This window comes from Ovis aries, chromosome 23, assembly GCF_016772045.2.
Source record: "Ovis aries strain OAR_USU_Benz2616 breed Rambouillet chromosome 23, ARS-UI_Ramb_v3.0, whole genome shotgun sequence".
NCBI classification, from domain to species: Eukaryota; Metazoa; Chordata; class Mammalia; order Artiodactyla; family Bovidae; genus Ovis; species Ovis aries.
This window is the reverse complement of record NC_056076.1, coordinates 41,267,488-41,289,963: the sequence shown is the minus strand read 5'-3', so window position 1 is coordinate 41,289,963 and position 22,476 is coordinate 41,267,488. Positions and strand designations below refer to the sequence as shown.

Here is a 22,476-nt window from a genome sequence, read left to right as displayed (position 1 = left end):
CATAGGACTCTCCAGGCAAGAATACTGGAGTGGGCTGCCATGCCCTCCTCCAGGGGATCTTCCCGACCCACGGATCGAACCCACATCTCTTAACATCTCCTGCATTGACAGGCGGGTTCTTTACCACTAGCACCAGCTGGAACCCGTTCAGGGCATTACACTGAGGAAACTGGGATCACAAAGCCAGCAGCTTGCAGGCCACACAGCTCGCGGGGGTCTGTGTCAGCCTCCCATCTCCAGGGTCCTGCAGACCCTCCACAGCCCCCAGACCCTAGGGTTCGTGTCTGAGAAGAGGGAGTGAAGCTCAACTGCTGAAGGCTTACTATAAAACTCAACAAAGCTCTCTCACTCACTAACCAGACGAGGACACAGCATCTTCTCTGCTGTGAGTTCTCAGGAGAAAACCCATGGCTCTAAGAATGGCATGAACACACACATTCGAAAGGATTTACAGAACGCTTCTGTTAAGGAGGAAGAGGAAAAAGTGATCCTGCGGCTATTCTCCAGTAATAGCTCAGAAAGGAGATTAAAACATGCTGCCAGTTTGAAATACATGTAGATTTTCGGCAAGAGTAAATAGCAACAAGATGGTGACTGTTCAGTGTCTCTAACTATTGCTTACAAAGAGCAGCTGAGGTTTACTGAGAGAGAGGCACCTCTGAGCTTGACTGCTGAAACCAGGGAAGCAGGTGGGAACAGTAAGACACACCTGGATGTACCCCAGGCTCTCAGAGTACCACCCATGTGATCTTGAACAGCTTCCTGAACTTGTCCAACCAGTCCATTCTGAAGGAGATCAACCCTGGGATTTCTTTGGAGGGAATGATGCTAAAGCTGAAACTCCAGTACTTTGGCCACTTCACGCGAAGAGTTGACTCATTGGAAAAGACTTTGATGCTGGGAGGGATTGGGGGCAGGAGGAGAAGGGGACGACAGAGGATGAGATGGCTGGATGGCATCACTGACACGATGGAAGCAAGTCTGAGTGAACTCCAGGAGTTGGTGATGGACAGGGAGGCCTGGTGTGCTGCGATTCATGGGGTCGCAAAGAGTCGGACACGACTGAGCAACTGAACTGAACTGAACTGAAGTGAACTATGTGCCTGAGTCCTCTCACTTAATTTTCCTACCTTCCCCTCCTGCCCTCAGCCCTGTGAAGTACAAGTTATCATCATCACATTTCACATCTGCAAAGTGAGTTCAAAGAGGTTACGTGACGCCCCTGAATTTACGCCAGCATGAGGTTATGTGACACCCTTGAGTTTATGCCAACACAAGGTTACACGACACCCCTGAATTTACGCCAGCACCAAGTAGGAGCTGTGAACCAAGGTTGTGAGATTCTAAAGTCCAGTGACTGCCTCTTATCATTTCGACACTTTCTTCCTGTTAAATTAAAAAAAAAACAAAACAAAAACAAACAACTGGTGCCTGTGTTCCCTACTTTCCTTTTTAAAAGAAAATATTTATAAGGAGCCCCCAGTAGAACATAGTTAAATAAACCAATAGATCAAATCCAGAAACAGTGTGACTATGGGAGCTAGTCGAGTCACCACATAAAGTCCTGGTTAGAAAAGAACTGACAGAGGTCAACTTATGGACTTCCCAGGCGGTCTAGTGGTTAAGACTTGCTTTCCAGTGCAGGCAGTGAGGGTTCCATCACTGGTCAGGGAGCTAAGATTCCCCATGCTGTGCAGCCAGAAAGCCAGAATTTAAAACAGAAGCAATGTTGTAGCAGATTCAATAAAGACTTTAAAAATATTCCACATCAAAAACAAATCTTAAAAATAAGATCAATTTATGTTTTACCACTGACCAACAACAAGGAGCTCATTCAGTTATCATCTAGACAACCAAAGTACACTAGCTAATTAATTAGGAGGGCATTTCCAGACCAGTTGGGTATATGTGTGTCCTGTTTCACGTGTGCTGAAGCATGTGCTAGAGCAGAAGAGTCTTAGCACCTGATTATTATTTATACGACTACATGTTAAGTACACATAGTCTAAACAGTTACAAAGACATGGCTACACGGGACTGCCTCAATATGGTTTCAGAAAATGTGACTTTGAAACAGGACTTTGAATTAAGCATTCATACTTGAGACATTTTTCACATGCAACTGACCCTTAAATATAGTGGAAAAAATTCCACCTCAAGTGTAAACAAGTTTAGTAAGGGAATTACAGTTAATGTCAACTTAACCTCTACTCACATATTGCAGACACCTCTTTATTTTTTTTCCTTTTATTTATTTATTTTTTTACTTTATTTTACTTTACAATACTATATTGGTTTTGCCATACATTGACATGAATCCACCATGGGTGTACATGAGTTCCCAATCCTGAACCCCCTCCCACCTCCCACCCCATATCATCTCTCTGGATCATCCCCGTGCACCAGTCCCAAGCATCTAGAAAGCGGACTTTCATCAGATTTTTCTCCCTTATCTTTTTGGTTTCATGGTGTTTTTGCATACTCTTCCTACAGTATTGAATTTTTTTTCTTGGTAGTTACACCGTTTTTTAAATACAATAGAAAAGTGCTAAATATTTAATGACATAAGCTGCATTTGCAAAATGTTGTCAAGCCGCTAACTCATGTCTGACAAAAGATTGTGACCCCCCCTAGACTGTATGTCTCTAGGCTCCTCTGTCCGTGGGATTTCCCGGGCAAGAATACTAGAGTGGGTTGTCATTTCCTTCTCCAGGGCATCTTTCTGACCCGGAGATCAAGCCCATGTCTCCTGCATTGGCAGGTAGGTTCTTTACCACTGAGCCACCTGGGAAGCCCACATTTGCAAAATGCACATCTGTTAAAATGTTTTATGGAAAGGAGAGTAAGGTATTGTGCTATAGAATGAAAGCAGTCATATTTACCTATAACAGGTGTTCATGCCATGGGAGAGCTAACATTTGCTATTTTGACCAAGACTGTGTATCTCTTTAATGATTTCCATTTTGTCAAAACTTCTGTAATTTCTATTTACCACAATGACTGAGACAGAAATATTACTGTAATTGATATAAATGTTCTCAAATTTCTAAAAGATCTATAGCAATTTTAGAAACAATAGTAAATATAATTAATCAGGATAAAAATCGATGGTGTTTATATACTAAATTCTGTCAAAGATGTTATTGAGATAAATTATTCCTTATGAAAAAATGTTGAACATGCAGGCATTTTCATTTATACAAATATATTTAATTATACAGGAATGAAAATGATAAAAACTAAGTATCTTCTACTCAACTTACATTAATTTTGAGTGTGTTGTCATGTGACTCTACAAGAGATTTTTTTATTTCATAGACATTCATCTTAACACCCTTTTTTAACATTTGCTGCATCAAAATACTGCACCCTCAAAAGAACTGGGAATGGGAAAATACTAAGAAATTGTTTTGCCTAAAGAATAAAATAAATAAAAATACATGTGAAGGTTTTGTAAAGGGCATTAAGGAAAATAGGTTTGTTTTCTAGGCCAGGCTCCAGTATATAAATATTCATAAACAGGTAACAACTAGTCTAATTTGTGATAGGTTATGGTGGCTCAGAGGTTAAAGCATCTGCCTGGAATGCGGGAGACCTGGGTTCGATCCCTGGGTCGGGAAGATCCCCTGGAGAAGGAAATGGCAACCCACTCCAGTATTCTTGCCTGGAGAATCCCATGGAGGGAGGAGCCTGATAGGCTACAGTCCATGGGGTCACAAAGAGTCGGACACGACTGAGCGACTTCACTCACCCACTCACTCATAAAACATTATAGCTAAATAAAGCTGAAGGTCATCTCAGTTTTCAGTCATTATGACTTGGGTGTCAAAGGATTCCATGAGTTAGTATGAGCTGAGCAGGTTTTGGGCTTCCCGGTAACTCAGCTGGTAAAGAATCCGCCTGCAATGCGGGTGACCTGGATTTGATCCTTGGTTGGGAATATCCCCTGGAGAAGGGAACGGTTACCCATTCCAATATTCTGGCCTGGAGAATTCCATAGACTGTATAGTCCATAGGGTTGCAAAGAGAACAGATTTTACAGGTTCTGTTCCAGGCCTACCTTCAGTAACTGATTTTTAGAGAAGGCTGGCTCTTCAGAAGCCCACATGATCTTAGTTAAGACAATAACTGGCAACATCTTCAAGGGAAATTTGCTGTTTCCCCCTCCCAAGAGCTAAGGCCCACGTGGCCCAGGACACTGACCCACCCAGACGGTCACTACTGACTCTTCCCCGGCAGCACAGACTTCCGTCTGTATTCCCAGAAGTACTGATGCATTTGCTACACCCACATGTTTTCCTTGGCTCAGGCTGTCTTTATGACCAATGACACAAGCTCATGTTGGTGACTGAGTCTAGCCTGGGGAGGAGTGGGTCTCCCAGTTTGATGAGCACGGGCTTGAACCAGCAAACATGACCAACACTACAATGAAAGCCAGCTCTTTCTTTCCTGCTCATTCTGTCGCATTTCATCTTTCTGCTTCTCCCCTTTATCTGAGTACCTACTGTATGACAACAGGAAGCATGTGGCTGAAAGATGAACCTTCACCAGCCAACATTCCATGGAGACTTGAATCCACTGCACAAAGTGAGCTTTGGAGGAGTGACCAGGTGTGTTTATAGCATGAGATACATGAGGAGCCTCACTGCCCTCGCAGGACGCCAGCTGGGTAGTTGTGTCACCATCCGCTGCCACGTGATAGAAAGCCTGAGAGTTTGGGATTGGGTGGGACTTCAGCTATGGTTGAGTGCAGTTTGTTCAAGTTATAGATGAATAAACTATGGGGCGAAGAAGTTCAGAATCACAGAGCTGGTTAAAGTACAGATCCAGGAGTTCCAAATCTAAACTCCCTGTCTGCTAACCAAATCCTGTAGCTTGTTTATTAGTAACTCTCCAGCCACTTACCTGTGGTTACTATCATGTTTTACCTGGTCTGTTAAAAACACATTTAAAATTCTAGGCTTCAATTTGGAGGGAAAACCCTGAACAGTCAGAAGTTTTCGGAATTTCTATGAACTAGGACGGTCTGAACCACATGATTGTTCAGGTCAAAATCTTACAAGTTTCTGACAGATTTGCCTTACAAGGCAGCATATTCTATATTTCAGAAAGAGCAAATACCAAAGTGGCACGTGCTGTGAAAATAACCCTTTTAAGGCTGTCATCTAGTAAATAATCATGCAAATTTGATAGGAGTTATTAGAATTTAGTCTAAAGTTGTATCAAGGCCGTATGTTACCATCGGCAATTTCTTCAAATGCATAATTTATAACATAACCTCTGTGTCTGCCTGAGAGTCCAAGGCAGAATAATAGATTAATCCAGCAGAAGCAGACCCTTGGAGGATGAATTAACATTTAGCTAAGGTCATGAGGGCAACTGGATTGGTGGTTTCAGGCAATTCCTCATGGAGAACTTGCCAGATGACACAAAAATCCAACACGTCCCCGTGACTAAAAATCAACTCTCCAAAATGCTTAGTTTGAATATCTAGGCATGCAAGGGCCTAGGGCTGCTTAGAATTTATACTGTATCATATTTCAAAAAAATAGTACAAACTACCAGTACCAAAGATAAGCTTTCTATATAAACATCGAGGTGGGAGAGAAAAAGAGCATCCAGGAGAAAGTGGATGAAGGGTGATGAAGAAGTAAAAGAGGAAGAAAAAGACAGAGATGTAAGGGAGAAAGAAATAGAGACTGACAGCTAGAGATGCAGAAAAGATAAAGAAAAGGAAGCCGGGGATAAGCGAAGTGAAGAGGGAGGAGGAGGCTCCCAGCTACGAGGTAAAGAAGTTCTGGGGATGGGATGACTACAGCTCCTGACTGTAGTTAATATCACTATACTAGTAGGTAAGTAAGTAAGTGTTAATTGCTCCATTAGGTCTGACTCTTTGCAGCCCCATGGACTGTAGCCCACCAGTATCCTCTGTCCATAGGATTTCCCAGGCAAGAATACTAGTCTGGGTTTCAGTTCCCTTCTCCAGGGGAATCTTTCCTGAACCAAGAATCAAACCTGGGTTTCCAGCATTGCAGGCAGATTCTTTACCATCTGAGCCTCTATGTATATACAACACTATGGTGCTATATATTTAAAAGCTGCTAAGAGAGCAGATCACAAAAGTTCTCAACACAAGAAAGAATCTTTTAAAAATGGAGTGAAATTAAATGATGTGTGACCAACGAGAAAGGAAGAAAAGGTGGATCACAAGAGGGAGGAGGAGCTGAAATGATGGGGACCAGCTAGGCTTGTATGAGCCAGGACAGAGCCTCGTCCTGAGGCCTCACTGGACCAGTAAACAAAATACAAAAGAAGAAGCAAGGAAAGCTGTATATGTATGCCTATACATTCGGATATTAGCTCACCCCTTAAATATCCCTGTGATATATCCAAGGTCTGACCTTCACCTTTGACCCCCTTCTGACAGTCGCCCTGAGTGCCCATATTCGAGCCCTAGCTTCAGCTGGGCTCACGTGGATGGACAGCACTGGATGCCAGCACACCCCACCTGCCCAGGGGACGTGTCCACTCCATGGCACAGGAAGACTGGACATCAAAGTGCAGAGCTGAGCTCCCCTCTTCATGCCCCACCTGTCCTGGCTCATATACACCCCATGACTGGGGTAGTGGGGACACCCCCACCCACGGCCTTGCCAACAACAGGTTCTTTGTGTTACTTCGGCTCCCCAGATCGACCTACAAGTGGCTGCAACCTCCTGATGTTTCTAAAGTTGCTGGTCTTCCTGCCTTGAGCCTTTTTCTCTCCTCACTGGGTTCAACCTTAACACTGAGTGATCTTTCTAATAGAAAAAGCACATCCCATTACTACCTGCTTAAAGGCCACCAGTGGAGTTAACAACCAGGTCTAGCTCCTTAGGCGACCAGACAAGACCTCCTTGACTTGGCTCTGTCAGCCTCTCGATCTGCACTTCTTGTCATCTATGACCTTGCTCACACTCTATCATTGTTTTAGATTTTTCTGTAAATTGAAGTTGGTTGATTTACAATGTTGTGTTAATGTCTGCTGAATAGCAATGTGATGGTTCTTTACATGTATATATATGTGTGTGTATATATATATGTATATATTCAATATATTCTTTTTCATGTTCTTTTCCATTATGGTTTATCACGGGATATTGAATATAGTTTCCTGTGCTATACAGTAGGATATAATTGTTTATAACTAATTTTAAACTACATAAAAATGGATTATTTATCTTACTGCTTTTTGCCATCTATCTTTTATGTTGATCATTTTTACATAAACTGAACACTGTATTATTAAGCAAGCTCTCATTTCCACAAGACAAAAGAGATTGTGTATTTTTCATATATTGGAGGCGACGATTGCTTTCTGAAGCCATACGTGTTTTTCTCCTCCCTTGACCACCCCTGGCTAGAAAAGGCAAGCTTACTACACCGAACATGTTACCGTCCTTGTCCTTATGTGTCCACGCCCTGAGTCGCTGTCTGTCTGATCCTGAGAGTCCCTTTCTCGTGGCACATTGTGCTGTTTAATTCCCTGACATGGTGCCTGCACATAACGCAGGGCCAAGAAACTCCGTCATTGACATTATCTTCCTTATCATGAGAAGGAGAAGTCTCTTTTCTTGTATTCCCCAAGATCTATTCTGTTGGTAATAAGTATTAATACTGAACATTTCCTGGTGAACAAGTGATTTTACTTATTCTGCTGAGCTTTAAGTACCAACTGGTGGGTAGACACCTGATCCTTAATGCTGACCTGGCACAAGAAGCTCTTCACAGTCACACAAAATCACAGCTGCAGCCTCCAAATGTTTTCCCATAACCTTGACTGCTACATGATGCAAAATACGAACCACCAGAGCCACAGGTGTGGCTTGGTCATCCAAGACAACGGACTAACAGAACACTTTCATGCACGAGAAGCCTCTTGGCCAACAGTGGGCCAGAAGCACCTGCACGGCAACAGCCAGGGGCTCACCTTTTCTTCATCACCAGCACGACCCCAAGAAATATGATCACGAACAGCAGGATGCCAGCGATGACCCCTGCAATCTTGACTGTGTGGTCTGTTTGCTTCTCAGGTTCTGGGACTGGTTTTGGAGTGGCGGCTCCTGCAGGAGGTGGGGAGACAAGAAAAAAGACACGGTGGGTAAGGGAGAATAAAAACATTAGCTTTTAAAATTTTTGCCACCTTTAACAGAGTCGTAAGACTTATCGGAGCCAGCAGACAGACAGGCTTTGATTTTTTTTTCAGCAGCTTTCACAGGCGCTGAAAGGGGTGTAATTGTTCTCATTGTTCTTCCATATTTCACTAAACCCCAACACAAGTTGGAAAGCACACCCACGCCTGACCTTTTTATGAGAGACTCTTCTCAAACACAGTTTTTAAAATATTTTTATTATCTCTATGGGCTCCCTGATCTTTCTGCCTTTTTAAAAACTTCCTAACAACACAATGGACATCCTCAGCCTTTATCCAAATTTGATTTGCTGGAACATTTCCCCCAATTATTTTTCATAAATGAAGCAGTAATTCCATAACATATTAGCCCAAACACCTGGAGAGGGGAGATAAGCTCACTTACTGTGCATTTTACCAGCAATTGTTTTTTTTGACACAATACAGATATTCTGCCCCCGCCGACACCCCCGCCTTTGAAAAGCTAAATCTAGGTCACATCTGGTAGGCAAAGACTCCTTCTAAGCAATTTATTCACAAAGTGGGAAGCAACCAACAATCACACTACTGTCGCCCACATTTGGTAACTGTTTAAATGAGATAACCAGGGCCTGCCAGTGGCTACTGTCTTAGCTCTCCCAATTCCCAAACACCGTCCGTCCTGTTTACAGTGTAATGCAATGGAATGTCAAATCTGTGTCTGATGAGATATCCATTACCTCGGCTAAATGAGCTAGGGATGAAAAATATTAGGATTCTATTCACTAAACAGAATCCACTTTCTAAGGGCTTCTCCCTTTTTCATCAGAACATGACCGCCCTCAGCATCTGAGCCATCACGTCCCTCTCCCTACTGATATAGCTCATTGGGAAAGTGGAGATGTTATGTTCAAATCTCCCATTTTCTTCTTGCTGGTAAAAGTGAAATTAACACTGACTCTTGGTACCAGCCCTTTCTACCCTTCCACTGGGTTTTGCATTTATGGGTCATCTGATTCTTGAAAAACTTAACCATCATTGTGTCCTATGCGCTCCACATGGGGCTTGGTCTGAGTCACAGCAGAGAAGTCAGGGGTCAGACTATAAACTTGCCATCTGTTTCCACTGGGAATGTATAAATGCTTCTTTAAAAAGTTATTCATATTTAGATTTTATATGAGACTCTGGACCCTGAACATGGCTGTGGCCATCAGATAGATGACTGGTCAAGATCAGAGAAACACAAGGCAGGAGACACCATAGCCTGAGGTTCCATCCACGTGTCCTTTCTAGTCCAATCAACAGGAGCAAGGAGAGTAGTCATGATGCAAAAACCACACCTTATTAATACAAGCCCTTCCGGACAGAATGACTCTTTACAGGACAATTTTATTTCTGACCACTTCAGGGAGATGTCCTGCTATTCTGTTTTGAAAGAATGTCCCTCGAACAGGTGTCAGATGAACCTTGAAGATATCATGGTTGCCATTTTTTATTGTAATTACATCTGAAGTATACACCCCCATATTGGAACACATAGCCAAGTGGTAGATTTGGAGGATAGTACTTCTTTAACTAAACTGCTTAAATGTGTCTATTTTAAACAATGAATAATAGGCAAAAACAGCCATCCACGTAAAAATAACATAGCTCAAATTTACGAAACTGACAAAAAGCCCAATGGTTTTCAATTTTGATTTTTTAAATATAATTTGAAAACTTAAAAAAAAATCTATTTGGTTTTATTCTTCCAAATGCTGGCACACTGGGAGCCACTCCATTTATCTCACTAGAGACAGATTACAAGTTCTCCAGGTATACTTTCTCCCATCCAAGTACTAACCAGGCCAGACCCTGCTTTGCTTCTGAGATCAGATGAGATACGGTGTGTTCAGGGTGGTATCGGAGAAGACAATGGCACCCCACTCCAGTACTCTTGCCTGGAAAATCCCACGGATGGAGGACCCTGGTGGGCTGCAGTCCATAGGGTCACTAAGAGTCGGACACGACTGAGCGACTCCACTTTCACTTTTCACTTTCCTGCATTGGAGAAGGAAATAGCAACCAACTCCAGTGTTCTTGCCTGGAGAATCCCAGGGACAGGGGAGCCTGGCGGGCTGCCTTCTATGGGGGCGCAGAGTCGGACACGACTGAAGCGATTAGCTGCAGCAGCAGCAGCAGCAGGGAGGTATGATGGTAGACGACTTTCTAAACAAATGATTCTCTAAGTTTTTTGTAGTTAAATTTTGCCAATAAATACTCAGGGAATGAATTATTTAGAAAAACTGGATATGGCTTAAAAATTTAAATATAAACAATTACAAGGATTGTAAACACTCCATGAGAAGAGCTGGTCGTGTTAATGGTCTCATGTCTGCTTCTGTTAACTAAACAACTAGTCTCATTGTACTTTAGCCTCTTCTCAAAGCTCCGTGAGAACCAGGGTGTGACTCTGCCCATCCTCGGGACAGACATCAGCCGAGCGATGCCTCACTTCCTGTAGCAAACACGAGAGTGTACTGCTGCGCAGGCGGTGAAGCTCAGCATCGTTGTTCCTCAGCACTTACTCAACTTGTCTCATGTTGAAGGCCAAGGAAATGCAATGTTCAGCCTCCACAGGACACAGGGGCAAGGTGATCGTGGCAGGAATCACGCAAAATGGGGAAGCAACTCAAAAAGGGCGAGGAGGGCTGCCCTGCAGGTTTCCCCACACAGTCACTGGCTTACTACCTGGGTGAAGGGGCTGAGTGAGGAGTCTGGGTTTACAACTACTCTGGAGAAGCACCAACATAAACACAAACTGGGCTGAAATAAATCACGACCCCAGGACAATCTCACGGAAGTGTGTCATGAACTGCAGGTGCCCTCGGGGACACACCATCCCTGCCTTCTCCGTGCTCTGCCCTCCATCCTGCCTGAAATGGACCTCCTTCTGTCCCCCCCCCCCCCCGCCCCCAGGATGCGCTTCTCTCCCCTTTGTCCCTTTGGAAACCTGGGGCTGTGACCTGTCAGTCAGCCATAGTCAGGATAATCTGTGACAGAATGTGGTTGCAGTTGGTAGCTTGTTTCTTTCCCCCTGGGGCTTCCCTGGTAGCTCAGTTGGTAAAGAATCCACCTGCAATGCAGGAGACCCCGGTTTGGCCCCTGGGTTAGGAAGATCTGCTGGAGAAGGGATAGGCTACCCACTCTGGTATTCTTGGGCTTCCCTTGTGGCTCAGCTGGTAAAGAATCTGCCTACAACATGGGAGACCTGGGTTCAATCCCTCGGTTGGGAAGATCCTCTGAAGAATGGTAAAGGCTACACACTCCAGTATTCTGGCCTGGAGAATTCCATGGACTAAATAGTCCATGGGGTCACAAAGAGTCAGATGCCACTGAGCTACTTCACTCACTTCTTTCCCCCTTACCCAAATCTACAAATGTAACAGTGTAACTTACAAACTGCTTGGCAAGAGGTTTTTTTTTTTTTTTTAAACAATATTTTTCCCTTGTCTTGTTATTTTTGTGCCAGGCTTCTAATGTTACAACCTTTCATTCCTTTTTTTTCTTGGTATAAATTCGAATTCTTCCTGGAAAGGCATTTTTTTTTTTCTCTTCTACTGTGCATTCCGCTTAGAGGTTACTGCACATGTCTGCACGTGTAGCTCCTTTTGAAGAGAATAAATTCATATGTATGCATCTAAAAGTGTGTATTATGTGGGCTTGGACATAGTCACTAAAATGATAAATATGCTAAATATTTCAGGGGGAAGGAGGGTGAATATCACCTCCACGGATGTGCAGGCTGCTGACTCCTAGTGACAGCACCAGGTGTACTGTTCTAATGACCAAGAAGAGCTTTTCCAAAAAAAAAAAGGATGGTGTTCCAGTGAACCTGCGCTATTTAAGGTTTCAGATGTAACATCCAAAGTGAAAAAAATCTCAAAAGAAAAGGAGTGAGTATCCACGGCAGTGGTTGATTGGTTTTCAACTTGGCAGGAACCAGTCTGTCTTGGCCCAGTGTTGGATGCTAAATTCAGTAACAGAAGCTCGCCAGGTTGAGAACTCGATGTACTCAGCCATTGGCTCTAGGGTCTGGGCCCAGTTCTGATCACTACACAGACCATACAAACTTCCCCTGGAGGCCCACAATGCCAGCCCAGCAGGATATGAAGTAGGTGTTGGGCATAAAGTGGAGAAATCTAGACTTGGGGCAAACATTTGGGAGTTGCCAGGTGATATTTAAAGCCATGAGACTGCAGGAGAGTGCTTGGGAGGTGAACTGAGAGGGTGGGTCATAAGGACGGCCAGTAATGGGGACAAAAAGGAGCTGCTGATCTAGGGAGGAGGGAGGAGGAGGAGGAAGTCAGTGTGATACCGAGCCAGAGAGGAGTGTGGGGATCCAGGGAAACTGCTCTTTTTTAATATGGGAGAAATGAGGGCATTTTGAATGGTGATGCTTCTGCACCCCTGGAGGGGAAAAAGTTGATGATGCAGGAGGGAAAGGAGATGCCTGTTGGAGTAATGACCTTGATGGGACAGGAAAGGATAGGCCTGTAGAGGGTCGTACAGAGAGGTAAGGGGATGAGGGCCTAGGGAAGACGGGGGAGCTGGACATCAGGGCTTTATGAGAAAAAGGGCCTCATGAGATGACTCCTGGTGATCTCAAAGCAGGTGGCGACGGAGATGTGAGGGTTGCGGTGGGGCTGGGAGTTTATCCAGGAGCACAGAGCAGGCCCCCTCCTCCCTCCTCATAACTAGAAGAAGAAGGAGACGGGAAGAGGAGGAGAAAAGGCAGAGGGTGACACGGCTCTGAGTTCCATCCTAAGTGATCCATGAGCCATCAGAAGTGGGAGCGTCCCTGGGACAGACACGGAACGGATGCTTGCTTGACCCATCCCTGGGACGCAGTCAAGCCTGGTTTTCAGTCTCAAATAAACAGCTCCTATTGTGCTTCAGGTCCCATAACGAGGCCCTGCAGGACACTCAAGATGAATAAGACAAGTGACAGTTCACCTTTCTCTGCCAGACACAAGAGGCTGAGAGAGGGACCATGCCTGAGCTTCAAAACCCAACTGGAGGAGAGAAGGACAATCCATGTGGACAGCAGTGAAGGCTACTGCCTCCCTGGGCCAGGGGCCTCCAGTGTCTGGCCCAAGGGGGTGACTGGAACTACAAAGAGGCAGGGGCTCACAAAAGGCGCCCACTGGCCACACACAGGTCCTCTAGCCTTAGAGCTGGGCACTGGATGCCAGCACTGCTCAGGGAAGAACCTGGCCTGCTTCCTGGGGGCACAACTGGAGTTTGGGTTCAATGCCTGCACTGAATTCAACCAACAAAATATTTCATTCTCACAACGTGCAAGACCGAATACCAAAATTCCACTTGGTATTTGTGGTTGGGGGAGAGAAAAAAGGGTCAGGAACAGCCATTCTGGGAAGGTGCTGAAAAGAGAAACAGGAGGTTGAGAAACCTTATGAGAAAAAATGAAACAGAAACGTGAGGATATTGTTTCTCAGAGTGTGTTTCAAAGAGCACTGGTCCTCAAAGATGTTCTAAAATGTCCATTGAGGAAGCCTCAGCCACTCTGGACTAGCATTTTATGACTTTATGGAATACAGAATCTATTTCAATTAATTTTCATAGTATTGTTTTCACCTTTTGCAGAGATCTTTCCTTTTTCTTAAAAATAGCAACACCCAGTTTTAAAGATTATTGTAGTTCACTCAAGTCTTATTGCTCAGAAAATTAGAATTCCTTGTCATCTCTGTTTGGTTTTTCTGGCTGTACCTTGATATTATTATATATAATCACGAAATGTCTCCAAGATTTTTCATTTAAATTACACATCACTGTTTCTCTTCCTGGGAATGCAAAGTCAATCAGCACCCCTGGAATAATCTCTGTTCACATTTTATGTATTGTTTGTAACCTGATTATGCTTTTGAATTTATAACTCTTCCCTTGTACCTAATTTCCACTGCAGGGCGCACAGAGCATGTACAACGTACAAGTAATAATCAGAAACATAATTTTTCATATAAAACTGAGACGCTGGATTGTTTGATATATACTGTCTCTAAAAAATTAATCTACTTTTTTATTTTTGTTCTAATTTCATGACAGTTACTGCTCTCATTGATTGATGGGTCTACATCCTGTGGGTAAGATGATCTATCAAATCCTGATCACTTATTCTCTGGGCACTAGAAGTTTCCAGAGAATTATGAGTGCCATTACGGGTCTGATGAAATGGCTTTATTTCTTCCATTTGCATTTCTCAAATCATGGTCAAGTAATAAAATGAGTGAACTGCTTGTCAATAAGATGGCATCAGCTGTGTTCACCTTTCATACAAACTGAATAATCAATAAAGGGAATGTGAACGGGTGATTTTGAGGATACTATCAGTTCAGAATGTATATTTCCAACAGCTTGTTTGAAACTAAACTTTGAAGGCATTAAAACAAAACTCTATCTTGGGTTGAAGGATAGTCACCTAATACCAGGTCAGTTTACCTCCTTACCCAATCTCTAAAAATTAAAAACACACTGTATTTTCTCCATCTCTCTTCCCACTGCAACAGACCTGGTTTATTTCTTTTCTGTATTTTGTACTTGTCTCCTAGGGAGATATCCCATCTAGCCTCTTGCACACTGATTTTCCTAAAGAACAGGCCTAATCAGCTCACTCTCATTTAAAAAACAAGACAAAACCCCAGAAGCCTCCAAATGCTTATTTCAAAAGGCAGCTGGGCCTCCCATTAGCTGACTCCCAACTCTTTTCCTAACTTTATGCTTCTTCTCTTTTGACTTTCCTACATCCACCTGTGCTCCAACCAAACAGAGATGCCCAGTACTGTCCTCCCCCTCTAGCTCCACAGCCAACATCTCCCTTCTCAGGACCTTTGTTGCTGCTCCGTGGACCCACCCCCTCTCATACATCATAGATTCAGAGAAGGCCTTTGAAGGCCTGCTTGTCTCTCAGAGGCCAGTGAGCCCAGCACTGTCCCTGTGGCTTTGCAGGAAGTATTCTCTCTCCTACTGAACTGCTAAAGCACCTCCTTGTCACCCCTCTTGACTATTTCAGCTGCAAGTTCCATTATTTTGGTAAGTCCTTTATATTACATCTTAACATAAGTTCCTTGGGACAAAGCTGGTTTTAGTTCTTAGTCTTCACATGACCTCGCCCAGCATCTTATGATGTGTCTGAAGTTCATGCTGAATCAAAGCTCTCTCACAATAAATCTCACTTTAATTTTTCTGTCTTTCTCATTTGCACTCTTTTCATAGCCAGTCTATTCTTTTTCCATTTGCCCTAGAGTTCCCAGACATAGGGCGATGGGTATGAAAGGAAAGAAAACAGAGGGAAAACCAGAAGTGTAAAGACAAGTCCTATTTTGTGGTCTTTCCTCTGCCTATTCTTAGCATTTATCAAGGGCTTACTAAGACAAATGGGGTCTGTGGCTGCCTTTAGATGACCTTCCGTGGCCATTAAGACAATACCCCGAGAAAGACAGGCCATCTGGGCCTGGGCTCCAGGGACTGTGCCTGAGACAGCCAGGCACAGGAGGTGTTCCTCAGGAGGCTGATGACAGATAAAAGTCTTTGCCAGTAAATTTACTGACCAAACTTTCATCAATGATAAAATGAGATTACTAGAAAGAAAGAGCATGAAAATAAATACTAGTGGCAAAATGTTATATTTCCAGCACCAAAGCAGTGAAATATATATCCATCAATGACGAGAAAGTTAACTGGGTACATATCAGGGAGACAGGAAATGAGTATCTGTCAACAATAAAGTGTTATGAGCTCAATATTTGTAATGATTAAGTAGCTGTAGACCATTTTTCATGATCATATGTCGAATTTGTTTTAGAAGTCTTTAAAGGAGCCAAAATTTATGCTGGAGAGTAATTACAATGGTCTGGGACTTTTAAGAAAGCGAAAAAGGAGAAATTTCTAAGATAATGCTACTATGATTAAAATCATTGTAAGTTTATTTAATAGAATGTTTATATCATTCCTATGACCTTACTTTAGAAGCATTTTCTAACTTTTTTGTTACTCAGAGAAGAAATAAGGTAGAAATCTGAAAATTCCCTTTTTTAAGACTTTAAACTGGCCAAAAAACACACATAACTCACTCTGATGTAGTGTGTACACGCACATATTTGTATGTAAATATACACCAATATCTAAAGAAATTATTCAAAGACATACAAGAAGTACCCACCAAACTGACAATATCACATGCTTTTTATCATGTTTCCTATGAAGTTAGACACAATCTTGAGTGAAAAACAACAAAAACCACCACAAGGACAGTATATATGCAAAAATTCCAGACAAAAATTGGTATGCTAATGTGTTTTGACCAAGAACTCTAACTTGAGTAAACTGTTATAATTAATAATAGGCCACAATTAATAACTGCATCATTAGCAATACCAATAATACATTATAAGATTAAACTGAATATCAATTACAGTGCTAGGGTGATGTATGGCTTGGATGTTTACTGGAGGAAATGGGAAAACTCATCAGAGATCCTGACAGATGTGTTGAACACATGTCATTTATTAACTCCCAGGCAGGTGCCAGGCTGATTTTCAAAGATGTTTCTCAGAGATAGTCGCTCACTCTTCAAAATGAAAACAACATGTGGAAGAAAACTTATGTGGCTTCACCTTCCCTTGCCAACTGCTCCATATTTTTCCAACTTCATAGCAATTGTCTGAAAAAGGTACTCAGTGAGATGATCTATCATCCCTCTAGATAGAGTTCTGCTAAAGTGCATCGTCTCGGGCTCCCTTGAGAACCGGCGTAACCCAAGGACGAGCACAAAGAGAGGTGTTCACATCGACACCAAGGACAGTGAGGAGGGGCGATGGAGCCCCAATGGCCAGGACAACAAAGGGGAGCCTGGCGCTTTATTCCGTGCACTGGGCCACAGGGAGGTGCAGAATAGGTTAGACACTGCTCTGGGCTATTACAGCTTCAAATAAAGCAGCTGTCTTTGAAAATGTGGTGATTTTTTTTTTCCATCACTAGCATCATCACCACAGTCACCACTAGCAAGAGAATATAGCTTATATTCTGATGCACCTATATCTCAAAGGCAGGCAAGTGGGAAATACCACCCGTAGGGGAACTCATCACAGGTCTCGACATAAGAAAATAATCATATTCCTCCCACACTCTGGGGCTCCTGGAGACCCCAGCAGCCACATGGTATTCATGTAAATAATACCCTACCTAGCATCAAGAAAGCCATTCATTTTCTGGGAAGTTCAATTTTGCATTCAAGCTTGGGAAGAGCAGTGGCCTGGATTAATTACCATGGGCTTCTGAAAGTCCTAGGAGGCATAAACAAGCCTTTATCAGGACAACAGTGAGTAACAAAGTCATGACAGAAAGTTACGAGCAACTGCCAACTCCTCTGCCTTGGCCCTGACTCAGCTGGTGAAAGGCCCTTTATATATGCCATGGGGGTAATTCTCCCACTGCCCCACTGGGGTTAAGAAGCAGTATTCTCCATGTTTTATAGACATGGAAGCTGAGACTTGGAATTTACGAGATTTGCCCAAGAAGTCTGAACTCACAACCTTGTATCTCAAGTAGATACTTTCTGAATTAGGTGCGTGGGATCCATACTTAAGGGAACTGCCCTATTGAATCCAGGACAGAGACTCTGAGGCCCAGATTCCTGTTTGACGTGTTTGAAAACGGCCCTAGGAAGAGTGCCATGCGGTTCAGAAGATGACCTGGAGCCTAACCTCTAGGGCTTTCCCTGCTCCCTCCAAGCTGGTCAAAGGGAAGCCATGACTCTTACAATGATTCACCATTTGTCGCCAAGAGTCAGGCGGGCAAGTATAAGCAGGAGCCTTATCTATGTGGTCAATCATTGACTTGAAATTTCTTTGAAGTCTGTTGCTTGATTTTTTTGAATATAGCATGTAAATGTTGCCTGTTCCTCCATGATATACTGATGTTTAATACAAACAATGTTTTAAATGATTTACCATCAAGGAAAGTGGTACCTCCCACCCCCGAACCCAGTACCACTCCTTCTGGGGGCTTCTCCAGTGGCTCAGCAGTAAAGAATCTTCCTGCCAATGCAGGAGATGTGAGTCCAATCCCTGGGTTGGGAAGATCCCCTGGAGAAGGAAATAGCAAACCATTCCAATATTCTTGCCTGGGAAATCCCATGGACAGAGGAGCCTGGCAGGTTACAGTTCATGGGGTTGCAAAGATTCAGACACAACTGAAGCAACTTAGCATGCATGCACACATGTGGTCTCTGAGCTAGAAAAGTCATGGCTTGAGAAGGAATCAGACATTCAAAGCCAAACCCAAGATTCTCATACATGAAAATAATGACAATCCTAAAAGCAGTGCATGTGTGTGCCTGTCTGTTGCAGAGGTGGTGGTTAACAGGCTAGAATTTTAGGAGTCAGTCTTTTTATAGACTCCAGGTCTCCCTGTCAGCCCTCTGGAGACACTGATATTGAACAAGTTTTCATACTGATATCATCAAAAGGGTAAATAAGATGAGGCACTTGGATTGAAAGGACTGAGCTTTTTCAATTTTCTGGACTTTCCCTTGATTATTAATACAAGGTCAGCAGAGTATTTAAAACAATAATTCTCTCTCCAGAAAAGAGTTCTGTGTCTCTGAGCTCTATCTACCCTTTAAACTTTCTGGATTTGCTGCCTCAACATCTGGCTCTGTTAAGACATTGGGGGAAATTCTGACTTCTTTTCCATTCTGACTCAATATATTGGATCACACCCATAAATACTTTAAAAAAACCTCTCACAAATACTAAGCATTTTACAGTATTCTGAAAAAGCTTATTTATAAGATAGACTAGTCCAAAGTCAACCAAAAAGCACAGCAGTAAGACATGGCCCTTTGCCTGCAAATTCTCAATGGGATTCACTGGTTTCTTAGACGTGAAGCTGTTGGAGTTCATCTTGATGCCTTCTGTTGTAAATTGTGGTATGTTTTTCTAAAGCAAGTGAAGGGCTAAAAATGAAAGTAGCACAATTGGTATCTATCAACAAGAGTCAACGAACAATTACGACGTTGTCTAGGTCCATGCTAGCCATTGAGGTAAAAGGAAAGACCTGGTAAAACAGCTATTGTCATTCAGCCTTAATAAACATTTAAAAATATCCAAAGGGAAACTGGATGTGGGGTATGTAGGCACTTTTTATTATCTTCGCAATAATCTTGTAAACCTAAAACTACTCTTAAAAAAAGTTTATTTAAAAAATAAATGAAAATATCCAGGCCTTTTCCATGTTTACTAACAACAAATATGAACCAATATAATTTTACTATAAAATTGATACTATATATTCCTTACAGGAAAGGCAAGAATAATTTAACTCATTTACATAAAATCTTTCATGCAAAATCTCTATTTTTTAAAACTACAAGCATTGTTTTCTCCCCAGTACTTTGCATCTTTTACCAAAATCTTCATTTATTTTAAGCTCAAACCTTTACCTTCAGCATTCATTTTGGATATGCATAATGCATGAGATTAATAACAAAATTAAAAGGTAGATTTCCTAAAATATAAATTCCAATTTATGCTTTTCAAACCAGGAAGCTCTGTGCCTTAAGCAAATAAAAGGCACTTAAATGCATTGCTTTAGTTTCCTTTATCACACTGCTGATGGAAAGAGAAAACACAAAAGGATACTGAAAAATTAAATTGCTCTCTTGCTTTGAAAATCTTTTACATAGAAATTCCAAAGTTTATGTAGTAAAAATGGAAAAAGCAACATTATTTTAGTGCAATATATATCCTTTAAATTATATTATTTTTGAAACCAAATGCTTGACATTTGACTCAGTATTTCCTTACAAAAATGACAAGGAAAAAGGAACAGAATCTCCCATGGCAGTCCCGTATCCTCTCACCATTTTCTTGTAACTATACCATTTTATAGATGAAACTGCCACAGCGAAATGACAAATATAACACATAAAAGAACAAAAAAGGGCAATAAATCACCAGTGACACTACAGCCTATTAAAATGCATTCAGCTGGTGTTGCAGGAAGAATGAAAATCTCCCTTCACTTTACATTCTTCTATCTGAAAAGGAAAGTTTAGAATTCTCAAGCAACACTTCTAAGAGGTGCTGAAATTCTAACCAAATTTCTCACATTCTGTTCACATTGGCCTCCAAAACATACAGCACTGATCCCCCTGGTCACTGTTTACGATGAAATGCCCAAGATGGGGCATGTGAATTGCTAATCCTCCATACTGAAATGACACAGAATTTGAATAAAGCCAGGACACCTCACTAGCTGGAAAATGGTAGGTCTTATTCAGCCACTATTTCCAATTATCAGCTTAATGAAGAGTTTGGCATTTTAATTCATAAGGAAGTCTCATGGAGGCATTTTCTTAGCTTAATTTTCTCCCCAAATTCCCTCAAAAGGTCAAGTCGAAGCTCCTGAGACTGAAAATGTCTCTGGAATCATATGATACTACATTTTAGAGCACAGCTGAGTATATGTGTATGTTGACTTAGGTCATGATGCACTTATTGTATTACAAAGAGCCCAAGATACTGGTGCATTCATTGAAGTGGGATAATTACCGGACTGCTTATGTCAGTCTTAACAATGATGGTAAATATAAGTAAAGAGTTCACGTTACACTTCCTTGAATTCCCATCTCTTAACACAGAGCTGGCTACACATCAAGCTTTCCAAGGAGGTGAGAGGCTCTTCACTGTGATGGATGAATAAGAGGACCTCCTCTCCTAAAGCATCGATGGTAGATGCTCAGCCCTACAGCCAAGGGCTTCAGAGACTGAAACGCTGTGACTTACCTCTATCAGAATTAAATAAAAGTGCTGGATGGGAGTCTGGGCATTGGAGGCCCCTGGGACACTCTGTACCTCCCTGGTCCTAGACCTGATGGCAGGGACGGGAGATCCTTTGTGGGGGATATTATTTTTTTTAAAGTGGTGTGGAAATTAGCTCACACCTGTAAGGCAATTACATCTTTTCCAAGTGAATTCATTCTATCAAAAAATGAGAGCTGGTCTCTGAGTGCCTTTCAAGTGCCCAGCTCTAAGTGGCAGGTTGTGGAAAGTATAAAGAGATACAAAATACAACCCTTGGAGTAGTAGATACAAATATTTCCACACCTATTTCATAGTAGACACAGGTAACTATCTCCAGTACAACACGTTGTAAGTCTAATGACTGAACTCTTGAAAGGGCCAGGTACAACTGTCTGCAGCTGAAGATAGTGAGATTTTATCTCAGGGCCTGAATATTGCTGAGCTTTATTATCCTTTTTGTTCTTGGCCACTTTTGATTCATACAAAGACCCCAGTAAACAGTGCTCAAAACACATGAAGTGGAGACCCGGGACCAGACGCTGAAGGAAACCACCCCGTCTTGAAGGTCCACAAAGTGCCCCCATGACCTATGTGAACCTGTGCCTGAAGTTTCTACCACATCTGCTTTCACGCTGATGATAGATGATCAATAACCCAGGGCAGGAACTCAGACTGAATCGGCTTCCTGGCATTTAGCTCTTCTAGTCACATCGGCTGTCTGCTCTTTTCCTCCACTCCTGCTCACAAAGGGCACCAAGGACCCACTGGCTGGGTCTGAGGCAGAGAAGTGGACAGGCGCAGCCAGAGACTGGGAACAAGATGGATAATGCTGGTGTGAGTGGGCCGGCCTCTCTCCAAACAGTGACACGAAAGTGAAACCTTTCTATGACTCGTGCCAAAAGAAAAGGCTGATTAAAACTGCTTTTGTAAATGGGCTGAAAAAACCGAGTCTATTTTATTTGCAATGGAAAGGGCAACTAAATTAGAAATGTATACTACACGTGAGAACTGACTATATGAGAGTATGGCCTTTCTGAAAGAAAAGAAACTGCTTATCTAATGATGAAAAAGTAACTGCTTATCTAATGATGAAAGCAGCCTAACTGCTTGTTTCTCTGAAAAAAAGCTGGACCTCCATCCTGAACACACTTCAGGCCAACTCTGGAGAAATTTCTAGGTGGATTCAAGAGCCAAGCAGAGAAAATACCAAAAATTCAGGGTCCCAGCTGGCTGACCTAAAGGATGAGGAGACTTCTCAGGCAGAACAAGCTCTGGAGGGGCCAGCGGGGTTGGTGGGCAGGTGCGGTGGGGGAGCCGGCGATGTCGGGGGGTGGGGAGCCTCTGCCACTGCTTAGGCAGGGGGCAGTCACTGAGGGCCAGGTCATGGTACAGACTCTAGAATGAGTCAGCCTGTTCCTGCTGTTTCTCCAGCAACACTTGGAAGGACAAGTAGCCAAGAAGGCA

At 42.7% G+C, this 22,476-nt stretch overlaps 1 protein-coding gene across 12 annotated transcripts in view; it reads right to left on the bottom strand.

The window, feature by feature from the left end:
- The window catches only part of PTPRM (protein tyrosine phosphatase receptor type M), a 656,058-nt gene that overhangs the window by 201,376 nt on the left and 432,206 nt on the right, over positions 1-22,476 (bottom strand). For all 12 annotated transcript variants that reach the window (XM_042239325.2, XM_042239328.2, XM_042239326.2 and 9 more), the window contains one exon: positions 7,970-8,102. In XM_042239325.2, coding sequence (XP_042095259.1) covers positions 7,970-8,102 — 133 coding nt within the window. The remainder of the gene's footprint in view (positions 1-7,969; positions 8,103-22,476) is intronic.